This window comes from Lepus europaeus, chromosome 3 (assembly GCF_033115175.1).
Source record: "Lepus europaeus isolate LE1 chromosome 3, mLepTim1.pri, whole genome shotgun sequence".
Taxonomy (NCBI): domain Eukaryota; kingdom Metazoa; phylum Chordata; class Mammalia; order Lagomorpha; family Leporidae; genus Lepus; species Lepus europaeus.
This window is the reverse complement of record NC_084829.1, coordinates 13,464,431-13,476,779: the sequence shown is the minus strand read 5'-3', so window position 1 is coordinate 13,476,779 and position 12,349 is coordinate 13,464,431. Positions and strand designations below refer to the sequence as shown.

At 48.7% G+C, this 12,349-nt stretch overlaps 1 protein-coding gene across 2 annotated transcripts in view; it reads right to left on the bottom strand.

The window, feature by feature from the left end:
- Positions 1–12,349, bottom strand: part of SIRT5 (sirtuin 5) — a 36,140-nt gene that overhangs the window by 5,904 nt on the left and 17,887 nt on the right. For both annotated transcript variants that reach the window (XM_062184673.1, XM_062184670.1), the window contains exons 5-8: positions 11,995–12,082; positions 10,420–10,473; positions 8,210–8,333; positions 5,987–6,102 (exon numbers count right to left, since the gene is read on the bottom strand). In XM_062184673.1, the coding sequence (XP_062040657.1) occupies positions 5,987–6,102; positions 8,210–8,333; positions 10,420–10,473; positions 11,995–12,082 (382 nt within the window). The remainder of the gene's footprint in view (positions 1–5,986; positions 6,103–8,209; positions 8,334–10,419; positions 10,474–11,994; positions 12,083–12,349) is intronic.

The following is a 12,349-nucleotide window of genomic DNA, read 5'->3' as shown; positions in this document are numbered from 1 at the left end:
AGAAGCCAGGAGCCAGGAGCAGTGGGTGCAGGGGCCCAAGGACTTGGGCCATCCTCCTCTGCTTTCCCAGGCCATAGCAGAGAGCTGGATCGGAAGTGCAGCAGCTGGGACTCGAACCAGCGCCCATATGGGATGTCGGCACGGCAGTTGGCAGCCTTACCCACTAAGCCACAGCGCCGGCCCCTACAGCAGGAGCTGCACTTGGCTAACTGAAGCAAATCGCAAATCCACAAAGCAGTGAGCTGGCTGAGGATTTCCTAGGCCTCTGAACCCTGCCAGAAGCCCTTTCCTTTTCCTCTCTGCCTCTCACATCAAAGTAAAGAAGTCAGCTTTTCGGAAGTGGCAGGGAACACTGTTCCACCTTCCTTTTTCCTCATTAACCTAGAGCAAGGGCGGGCAAGCTTTTCCTGTCAAGGCCTCACAGAGCAGCCCATCTGCTGCAGCGACTCAGCCCTGCCAGCCCAAGGCACAAGCAGCCGCACGATCCATAAACACACGGCATGGCTGTGCACCAGTCAAACTATTTACAAAGACAAGTGGTGGGCCCCGGGACTGTGGCTCAGCGGGTTAAAGCCCTGGCCTGCAGTGCTGGCATCTCATCTGGGTCCCGGTTCGAGTCCCTGCTGCTCCACTTCCGATCCAGCTTCCTGCTAATGCACTTGGGAGTGGAAAGTGGCCCAAGTGCTTGGGCCCCTGCACCCATGTGGAGACCAGAAGGAAGCTCCAGGCTTCTGCCTGGCCTAGCCCTGGTGGTTGTGACCATCTGGGGAGTGAACCAGTGGATGGAAGACGTTTCTCTGTCTCTACCTCTCTCTGTAACTCTGCCTTTCAAATAAATTAGATCTTAAATAAATAATTAATTAAATAAGACAAGTGATGGGCAAATATGGCCCACAGGCTGAACCCTGGCCTAAAGTTCAACCAAAATCTGTTAAGCATGAGATATGGAAGAAAATTCCTCCAGTGTTAAGCGGTGTGTTTAAACAAGCCACTCGGCCATGCTGGAGTCGGCTTCCCTATTTGGAAAACTGAGTTAGGACAAGGAGCTGTTCACTGGCCTTTAAATGTCAGCTTGGATGACTCACAGGTGGAAGCCTGGCTGACTGTGCGGCTCCCGTGATCCATCAAGACGAGGAAGTGCTGGGGATGAGCATCTCGCCAAACCGCCGAGTCATTTGTGTTGTCGCATATATCAGCTAGCAGCTGGCCTGTTTCTTACACCAGGCCTTTAGGACCATGAGCTGGAGAACTCTGGCTGAAGCAGTGGCCACGGAGGTGGGTCTGTGGTCAGGCGGCTCAGTGTGGGTAATGAGAGGCGCCCAGGAGCCCCTCCTCACTGGCGGGAAGACACAACAGCCCGGCATCAGTCCACGGCACGGAAGGTGGAGGCCCCTCTGATCCTCAGTTCCTGAAACACATTTTATTTTCTTCTTCCCCCCACCTGCATTTTCTTACTTTTCATCATGACGATTTGTTTTCATTCTTCGTTCTCATGGGGATGAAGACAAACCACAGCAGAAGGCGGCGATGGGAGACCCGGGGGTGTGCCGCTCCAGAAGCTTCTCCAGTCCAGCTCTGGCAGGATTCTGTCTCTCAGACGGACCCGGGGCCTGAGCTTCCTGCTCTGGGACTGCCTTCCGGGATGCTGAGTAGCCCAGCAGCCATCCCTGGGTGCCATGATGCAGCCGAGAGGGAGGCCTAACGGCCATTTGTCCATGGGTAAGTTAGAAGACAATTTAAATTTTTATATAACAGCTTTGTTGACATAAAATCCACATAAAACCTACCCATTCAAAATGCATAATTCAGTGTCTTTTAATATATTCACAGTGCTGCACAATCATCGTCACAATTGACTTTAGAAACAGTTATTCATCCAAAAGGAAAACTTGTACCTGCTAGGGCTCTCTCTTCCCATCCTATCTGCAGCCAAAACACCTACGAAGCTGCCAGTTATCTCCACCAGTCTGCTTATTCTGGATATTTTATGTAAGTGGAGGCAAACAACATGTGGTCTTTCACGACTGACTGCTTTCTGTTACCACATTTTCGAGTCATTTGTGTTGTAGCTCCATCAGCGATCCCTTCACTTTTATGGCTAAATCGTATCCGATTGTGTGAATATACTGTATTTTGTGTGCTCACTCATCCACTGATGGATATTTGGGTTGTTTCTACTTTTTCCATGCTGCAATGGACGTCTGTGTACAAATCTCTGCAGGCGCTCATTCCTAGGGCCACAGCCTGAGACGCGGAGTCGCTGTGAGAGGGTGAACTCCATGATGAAACGCTGGACGCCGTCCAAGAGCTTCACCGTGTACGTCCCCCCAGCAGCGTAGGAGAGGGCCAATTTTCTTTTCACCAACATTTGTTCTCTTTTTAAAATTTTCTTTTTATCGTTTTTCTTTTTATTTGAAAAGTAGTCTGAGACGGACAGAGAAACATCCACGAACTGGCTCACTCCTCAAGTATCTGTAAGAGCTGGGGCTGGGCCACACTGAAGCCAGGATCCTGGAACTCAATCCGAAGTCTCCCGCCTGGGTGGCAGGGATGCACGTACTGGAGCCGTCACCTGCTGCCTCCCAGGGTGCACCTTCGCAGGAAGCTGGAATTAGAAGTAGAACCAGGGCCGGCGCCGTGGCTCAACAGGCTAATCCTCCGCCTTGCGGCGCCGGCACACCGGGTATAGTCTCGGTCGGGGCACCAATCCTGTCCCGGTTGCCCCTCTTCCAGGCCAGCTCTCTGCTGTGGCCAGGGAGTGCAGTGGAGGATGGCCCAAGTGTTTGGGCTCTGCACCCCATGGGAGACCAGGAGAAGCACCTGGCTCCTGCCATTGGAACAGCGCGGTGCGCCGGCCGCAGCGCGCTACCGCGGCGGCCATTAGAGGGTGAACCAACGGCAAAGGAAGACCTTTCTCTCTGTCTCTCTCTCTCTCTCACTGTCCACTCTGCCTGTCAAAAATAAAAAAAAAAATAAATAAAAAAAAAAAAAAAAAGAAGAAGTAGAACCAGGACCAGACCTAGGCCCTCTGATATGGGATGCAGACAATGCAAGTGGTGTCTTTTTAAAATAAATAAATAAATAAATTTATTGGCCGGCACCACTGCTCACTAGGCTAATCCTCTGCTTGCAGCACCGGCACCCCGGGTTCTAGTCCTGGCCGGGGCGCCGGATTCTGTCCTAGTTGCTCCTCTTCCAGTCCAGCTCTCTTCTGTAGCCTGGGAGTGCAGTGTAGGATGGCCCAAGTGCTTGGGCCCTGTACCCGCATGGGAGACCAGGGGAAGTACCTGGCTCCTGGCTTCGGATCAGCGCGGTGTGCCGGCCTCAGCAGCCATTGGAGGGTGAACCAATGGTAAAGGAAGACCTTTCTCTCTCTCTCTGTCTACCCTGCTTGTCCAAAAAAAAAAGAAAAAATAGATTTATTTATTTATTCGAAAGTCAGAGTTACACAGAGAGAGAAGAGGCAGAAAGAGAGAGGTCTTCCATCTGCTGGTTCACTCCCCAATTGGCTACAATGGCCAGAGCTGCACTGATCCGAAGCCAGGAGCCAGGAGTTTCCTCCGGATCTCCCATGTGGGTGCAGGGGCCCAAGGACTTGGGTCATCTTCCACTGCTTTCCCAGGCCATAGCAGAGAGCTCAAGCAGAAGTGCAGCAGCCAGGTCTCAAACCAGTGCCCGTATGGGAGGCTGGCCAGGGAGTTAAGCTGCTGCACCACAGCGCCAGCCCCAGCAAGTAGTGTCTTAATCTCTGTACTAAATGCCTGCCTCTTTAAAAAAAAAAAAAAAAAAGCCAGGGTTGTGAGTGGCATCCCATTACCCCATTGTGGTTTTAATTTGCATTTCCCAAACAACTAATAATGCTGAACACCATTTCAGTAAGCTTATTGGCCATGGGCACATGTTTGGTTTGGAGAAATGTCTTTTCAAATCAGTTGGCCTATTTTTAATTATTTTGTTGTTGAGCTGTGAGAGGTCTTTATGTAGTCTGGGTATAAGTTCTTTATTGAATATCAGACTTACAAATGTTTCCACCCTTTCTGTGGGATGCGTTTTTTACTTTACCGATGGTATTCATTGAAGTACAAATGTTTTAAATTTTGACAAAGTCTAATTTATCCACTTTTCTTGTTTTATTTGTGCTTTTGGGTGTCATATCTAAGGAAGCAAGGAGTTTTAGCTCTTACATTTAGGTCTATGATCCATTTTTTTTAATTAATTTATTTGAAAATCAGAGATAGAGAGAGGCAGATTCTCCATCTACTGGTTCACTCCCCAGACAGGTGCAACAGCCATGCCTGGGCCAGCAGAAAGCCAGGAGCCAGGAGCTTCATCTGGATCTCTCATGTGTGTGGCCGAGGTCCAAACACTTGAGCTATCTTCTGATGCTTTTCCCAGGCCATCATCAGGGAGCTGGAGGTGGAGTAGCCAGGACACAAATCGGCACCCGTTTGGGACACAGGAGTAGCAGGTGGCGGCTTTACCCGCTGTGCCACGATGCTGGCCCCTATGACCCATTCTGAGTTCATCTGTGTGATGATGAAGGGGTCCAACTTCATTCATTTGCATGTGGGCTATGTGGCGCCTTTTGTTAGATCCTTTCCTCATTGAATGGTCTTGGCACTCAGTTAACCACAGATGGGAGGCCTGATTACCTGACACTCATTTCTCTTCTGTGGATTTTAAATATCCATACTTATGTCAGTACCAGCCTGTTTTGATTAAAGTAACTTTGTAGTAAGTTTTAAAATCGGGAGGTGTGAGTTCTCCAATTTCATTCTTCTTTTGTCTGTTTTGGGTCCCTTCCGTTTTCATATGAATTTTAGGAACATTTTGTCACTTTCTGCACAAATCCCACTGTGATTCCAATAGAGCACTGGTTGAATCCAGAGATGAGTCTGGAGAGTACAGTCATCCTAGTGATACTAACTTGTTCAATCCATGAACATTGGATGTATTCCCATCTATTTAGGTCTTATTTCTGTCAACGATGTTCTGTAGTTGCAAAGCGAAAGTTTGGCACGGGAGACAATTTTTTAAAAAGACGCCTTCTTATACCCTGTGCTTACACACACAGATGAACTGTGGATCATGACAGCAGGCAGTAGCTTACTTGAAGGACACATGGAAAAGCTATAACGAAATCCAGCTAACTCGTCGGGGCTGGGGGGATGGGAAGCTGTTTAAGTGCCTGCATGTCTGCACATCTGGTTATCCCGGGGAAAGCTCAGAGGAGTGGTGCTCACCCTGGCTGCACATCACCCAGCTACCCTCAGACCAATTATTCCAGTATCGCAGGCATCAGTAGTTAATAAATATGCAGCCAACATGGAAAACCACTGGTTAGAGTAATGACAAGAGGTTTCAATGAAGTTTTGTTTCACTTATTAACTACTTACTTAGAGTCTATTCTATAACAGAACTGAGCAGTCTGCCAAAATTAAAAGTGAAGGCAAGAAAGTGATGGTAAGGAAAGAAAGCAAAAGAGGAAAAATGAGTGTGAGGACATAAAACAGGCCCTGGAATGAGGCTAAAAATGCACGCTGCACTCTTCAAGGAGATTTGGGAAACAGGATCTGCATTAACAATGCAGTCACCAATACACTCTTGGCAATTAGTCCATGAGGGATCTGCCCAGGAGGCCTCCCAGTGAGACCAGAGGTGGTGAGGTTCTGCATGGGCATTCCTCAGGCGTGCCTACGTCTAATTCAAGTTTGAAAATACGAACAAAAGCCAAGACTACAGAGTCGATGAGCAGCCTTCGAAGCGTGCCAACACAAAAGCCCTACAGCAAACGCCACCTAAAGAAACACTGCAACTTTTAGTCCACAGTTACTGTTTTATTCTCCATTAAAGCAACCGCATGCCAAACAAGAAAACACAAACCCCGTGTCTTTAAAAAAATGAGAACAGTAGGCAAATATGTTGAGATGGCCGTGTCCAAACCTTCCCTCTACCTCCCATCTCCTGCCTGGGTTATCCCCGGTACCTGAATCTGGTTGTGGCTGGCGTGGTCTCCATGTTAAATTCGGCCACTGGCACCCCCCTGGCAGCCACTCGGGGGGCAAACATGGCAGCTGGGTAGACCACAGAGGATGTTCCTACCTATAAAGCAAAAGAGTGGAAATGGACAAATGACCACACACATGGGGAGAAGCATGTTTTCAGCAAACCTTACAAGACCTTGGCCAGGTGTGTGGGCACAGGTGTGAGGGGGGTGCTGTAGCTGGGATGGAATGGACAGTGTCCAAGGGACTGCAGAAGGTCTGGAGGTATCCTTCTGGGCACTAATTAGAATATGGGAAGAACATGTTGTTTTTACGGTTAGGAAACACAAGGAATAAACAAGCTAATCATACTCCCCTAGATAACCACTGTCAATGTTTGGATGTGTATCCCGCTGGATTATTTCTTTTTTTAAAAAAAAATTATTTTTTGATCATTTATATTTCTACTATGAGTTTCCCTGTTCATTCCTTTCTTAAAATTTCAAAATAAGGGCTGTTTGCATTTTCAAAAACTGGTTTGTAAAAGTTCTTATATTTTAAAATCTATTTATTTATTAGAGGAAGAGAGAGAAACATTCCTATCTATTGGCTCATTCCCCAAGTGCCTACAGTGGTCAGGCCTGGGCCAGTCTGAAGCCAGGAGCTGGGAACTCACTCCAGGTCTCCTATGTGGATGGCAGAGATCCAACTACTGAAGCCATCACCTGCTGCCTCTCAGGTGTGCATAGGGGGAAGCTGGAATGGGCAGCGGAGCTAGGTCTCAAACCCAGGCACTCCACTATGCCAAATGTGCACGCCCAGTTTTGTCTTATACATATAAGGGAGCTTCAGAAAGTTCATACAAAAATGGAATTAAGAGATAAGTTTATTTAGTGCAAAGCTTTTAAAATCTATGCATAGTTTTTTCACAATGCACACTTAGGGTGAATTTTTTGAAGACCTCTTATATGTGCTTATAAAGATTATTTACAGGAACGTGAAGCCCAGAACATACTTTGTAAGCCAGGTCTTTTCACTTACAGTCCATTATGAACACTGATACCACAATCCACCTTGGGGTGCAGTCAGCACACACCCACAAGAAAGCACCTCTGCTTTTAAAGACGTCTTGAAAATCGCTGAAATGCGTGTCACACCCTGTGTTCAATCACTTACACTTCCAGTAAGCTTGTCCTGAGGAAATGATCTGAAGCATGCTAAAATTGGTCAGGGCTAGTGTTTGGCCTGGTGCGTTAAGGTGCGAGCTGAGCCGGGATGTGGGTCTAGCTCTGATACCTGGTACTGGCTCCTGACTCTAGCTCCCTGCTAACACAGACTCTGGCAGGCTGCAGTGACGGCCAGTGTAACTGGGTTCCTGCTACCCAGAGGGGTATCTGGAGTGGGTCCCTGGATCCTGACTTTGGCCTCCCCAGTCACTGCAGGTATCTGGTGAGTGAACCAGTGGATGGGAGAGCATGCTCTCCCTCCCTCTTCCCTTGCCCTGCCTCTCAAATAAATAAATTTTTTAAAATACCAAAATTTCAAACAGCCCAAATGTCCAATTATTAGCTAAATACATCACCTTATATCTACACAATAACACATCATGCAGTCCTTAGAAGATGAAGGAGACCTGGACACAGTGACCTGCTCCTTGAATAAAGTGCTTCCCAAACACAACACACAACCTCAACTCATTTTTGAATTTTAATCATTATATGCGCTTCTGCACAAGGGCCCAGCCAGGGATTCGCCAACTTTTCCTGTCAAGGACACACGTTAGGCTTTGCAGGCCACGCAGTCTCCATTGCAAGGACTCAATCAGGGTACAAAGGGCCACACATAGGCAGTGTGCAGGAAAGTGGCTGTGGCTGTGGCTGTGTTCCAGGGCAACTTGATTCACAAAACAGGGTGCAGGCCAGAGCTGGCCCACAGGCTCAGCCCTGGTCTAGAAGAAAACGTAACCAAATGTCAACAGTGACTATTTCTGGATGACAGAATTATGGCTGAACTTCTAGTTTCCTCTTTATATATAATCTGATACTTCTTCTCAGTGAAATTTCAATAATGAGCATCTATTATTTTAAAAACGTGCTCTCTTCATTTTGCAGGGAGGGGATGAAGGTTTTGAGATGCCTGAGGGAGGGAGGGGGATGGTCAAGTGGGTCCCACTCCTTGGCTGCTCAGGAACGCCCACGGCACAGGGCAGGCAGGGTGTGACCTACCACTAGGCACAGGTCACAGAGGGCGAGCTCTCTGTCAACCTCCTCCAGGACCACAGGATCCAGGTGTTCTCCAAACCACACGACGTGAGGTCGCAGTAGGCCCCCGCAGCCTGCCTCTTCGCACCTGAAAAAAGCGTCATCCTTAGCCCAGCCCGAGCCGGCCCCCAGGTGTGCCCAGGTAGACAGGGACGGGAGGAGCTGCCCAAAGCCAGGTACCCCATGGGCACTTCCGGTTGTTCTCGTCCCTCCCCTCTCCTCCCCAGCAGCTCTGAGCTCGCCCTGGAGGTGAGGTCCCACTTTTAACTGTCCTGTGAAGCTTTGATGTGGTCTCTGTGTGCTGAGCTGAGCTGACATGTTGTCTTAGCTACACTTGACATTCTCTTGCCAAAGAGCTTTGCTTTCCTGGTTACATCATCACACTCCTTGGCACAGGTGTGCTCCCAGGTGCCCAGACCTGGGGGTGGCGCTGGACTCGGGTTTGCCTCCTGTGCCTGGACCATCCTCATGCCATCAGAGACCTTGGTCTTTTCTCAGGTTCACCTGTCTCTTTAGCCCTGCTCATAGCAGTGCCCAGCACTAAAACTTCAGCTCGCTCTCCCTCTCCTACCTCTAGCTCATCTTATACACACTTTCTAAAGACATCTCCCCACACACTGTCTCCATCACATTCCTCTCCTACTCGGGAAACCCCCAGAACTGCTGTTTCAGGCTGGAACTCCAGAATGGAGGCTTGAGAACCCTTCTAAGAAGAAGCAGAGTCCTTGGTTGAACCAGCCAGCGAAGTACTAACATATGACACCCCTCTTAAGACAGCAACGGCGCCCTTTAGCACATTAAACGCATCCAGAGGTCACACCGTAAAGACAACACATTTCAGCTCTGCTGAATCTAACCTTTCCTTACTTATTTGAACACATAATATCTCTTTTTTCCACCCCTAAGTAATGCCTGTTAACCTGGCATGGACCACAGTGCTCTAGGAAACACTTTGGGGGCGCTGTTTTTAATGTCTGCATTAAGATGGACAGAACAACAGCTGGTCAGGCTCAAGAATCGCGTCCACTGCTGCTACAGCTGAAACTGGTACAGCCTCCTCGAATAACTGACAGTATCCATTATGACTGGACAAGTGAACTTTGAAATCCTGGTACCTAAATGTCCAACAAAACGCTTGTGCAGGTACACCACAAAGACACACGTATCCATACAACATGACTGGTGACAGCCCGAAAAGGGGACACAATCGCATTCACCATCAAACAGTGGCATAGACGCAGGGTGGCACAGTAAACGAACCATCTCATGGCCATCATGATGGACAGCCACGTGTAGCGCTGTACACCAATCTTACAGTGTTGACAAAAGACGCCAAACACAAAAGGACACACGGTCCGAGTCTACTTATATGCAACTCAGGACTAGGTGTTTCCAGGCTGGCGTTAGGAGGCAGGCGGGGCAGGGCCTGGGAGTGGACGTGAGGAAGGCTCTCCTCCTGGAAGCGCTGACCCCGTGACACAGGTGTGCTCCCTCTGCGTGTTCTGTGTGTGTTCAGGTTGTAGTCAAAGTAAAATTCACTGTGTTTTTTATATTAAAAGTCCTAATGAAGTATTTCAGATTGATGAAAACAAACACACAATTGTGACAAATGCCTGTGTATTCTCCACTTAGCTTCACACTTGGCTACCATGTGGTCAGAACTCGTAAATACCCTGTTCCATCACTGCTGACCGAGACCACAAATAGAATATATCAACTGTGTGTCGACCGTCTCAAAACCCTGACATACACATCCTTCTGGGTGCTTGTCGTGGTTTCAAATCCACAGCAAACTCGTAACGGGGCCTTTCTGCCCCAGGTTATTAATGCCGAGGACGGGGTGGGGGAGGGGGAGGCGGCAGCAGCTGGCATCGGGCCCACCTCTGCACTGTGTGAACACTGGGTGCCCGTCAGTCACACGCAGCTGCAGGGACTCTGAGACCCCCCTCAACCTGGCACAAGCAAGCAGAGACTGACAGAAGAGGCACCTTCACTCCAGTTTGGTTCATTCTTTGTCCTTCCACCCTGGGCCTCACGAGCCAGGGCTGGTTTTCGCATTTGAGCCACTGGGGTTAAGAGGCATCTCACCAATTAAACGTTTAGGCTGTGGTTCCTAATCTTCCCTCTTTTTATAACCTGGAACAGCAAATCCCAAACCCAAGCTTTTTACCCACCGGGGAAGTTTCTCCACTGGGATTCTGGCATCCTGAGTTTCAGGTTCTGGAGCACTGATGGAAACGGTATGAAAAGAGAAAGAACATCATTGGCATGATCAAAGAACAAAGAGGGACCATAGCCCCCGTCCGACTGTGCATCTGCCTGGCAGCATGTGGTATAAAACCCCAAATTAATGCCTGTGAACGGAGAAGGATGGAGCCCAGGCAATTAACTATCAGTGACAACATCGTAAGAGACAGAATTTATGTGGCGAGGAGTGTGGCGAGCAGGTGTGCTAAGTGGGGCATGTGATTTGCCTTGCCTGCTTCAACATCCTTCGAATCTTCTGTAATAATACTTATAATACTGTTTTAAAAGGGTCCAGTAGAATTCTCTCCATGTTCTGACTTTACAGTAATAGTGCATGTTCACTACAGAAACATCAGAAAATTCAGGGGCAGGCATGTGGCACAGCAGTTCAGTCGCCTCTTGGGAGGCCTGCATCCCATATTGCAGTGACTGGTTTGAGTCCTGGCTTCTTTGTTTCTGATCTCACTTCCTGCTGATGGTCACCATGGGAGACAGGAGGTGATGGCTCAAGTACTTGGGTCCCTGCCACCCACGTGGACACTCAGATTAAGTTCCAGGGTCCTGGCTTTAGCATACTCTAGCCCTGGTTGTTGGGCGCATCTGGGGAGTGAATGAGCAGATGGAAGATCTCTATTTGTCTCTCTCTGTCTCTCTGCTTTTCAAATAAAACTGAAAATAAATAAATCTTTTCAAAAAATCTATTTCTTGAAAAAGGAAGAATGGAAGAAAAGAAGGGAGGAAGGACTGGGGCTAGAATGTAGAGCAGGGGTGAGGCTGCCACTTATGACTCCAGCATCCCATGCAGGCATCAGTTGGAGTCCTGGCTGCTCCACTTCCAGTCCAGCTCTGTTAACATGCCGGGAAGGCAGTGGACAATGGCCCGAGTACCTGCACCCCTGCCACTCACCAGGGATACCTGAATGGAGTTCTAGGCTCCTGGTTTCAGCCTGGCCCTGCCCCAACCATTGCTGTCATTTGGGGAGTGATCTTGTGGATAGAAGCTCTCTCTCTTCCGCCTCACCCTTTTCCTCCCTCTTTCCCTCTTTCTCTCACTCTGCCTTTCAAATAAATAAATAAATCTTTAAAAAAGTATAGAATATCCTGAAAGATGTAAAGAAATAGAAAAATCCATAATCCTTCCACTCCTGATACACTGTTGATGTGTTATTGCTGGTCTTCTGGTCTAGGAGCTGCATACAAACATAGAAACATGGGGAGTGAGAGAGCGAGCGAGCGAAAGAGACAGAGACAGGGGAGGGGAGAGTGTGTGCACTAAACACGAAGCTTGGATCCTGTTCTTTATGGCATGGCACCCTGTGGTTTTGACTTAACACTGCAAACTCTGAGCAGAAGATTTCTTCCAGTCTGAGTCAACACCGCGTCTACTCTGATTTCTGATAAATCTCCATGGCGATCTAGGATGGCTGTTCCGTTTTCTCGCCTTGACATGCAACTTAAAGCACAGGGCAACACCCACTTCTTCCAGAAGCCAGCGTAATTACCCTTTTCCTGAGAGAGCTGGGCAAATTGGACTCTTATGGTTCTCAGCCACGGCTCCACAAGAGGTGCATCGAGTCTTAAACAGGCTACCTGCAAAACACAGCACGCAAGTCTGGGATTTAGCATCGTCGAGAGTAGAAAGCAGTTTTAGTCTTCATCGGTGCATTTCAGCATGTGGGCCTCTCCAAGGAGTCTCCAGGAAAAGGCCTCCAGTACTGCGGAACCCCCGAGAGCCTGGAGGGGAAGCAGCCCATGGATTCTCCAACAACCTTGCGGGGGCTCTGAGTGGAACTCTGGCCCCTTGGGTGGCCGAAGCTCAGCCCGCAGCTAAGGGTGTCATTTGCTAAATGTATGAGT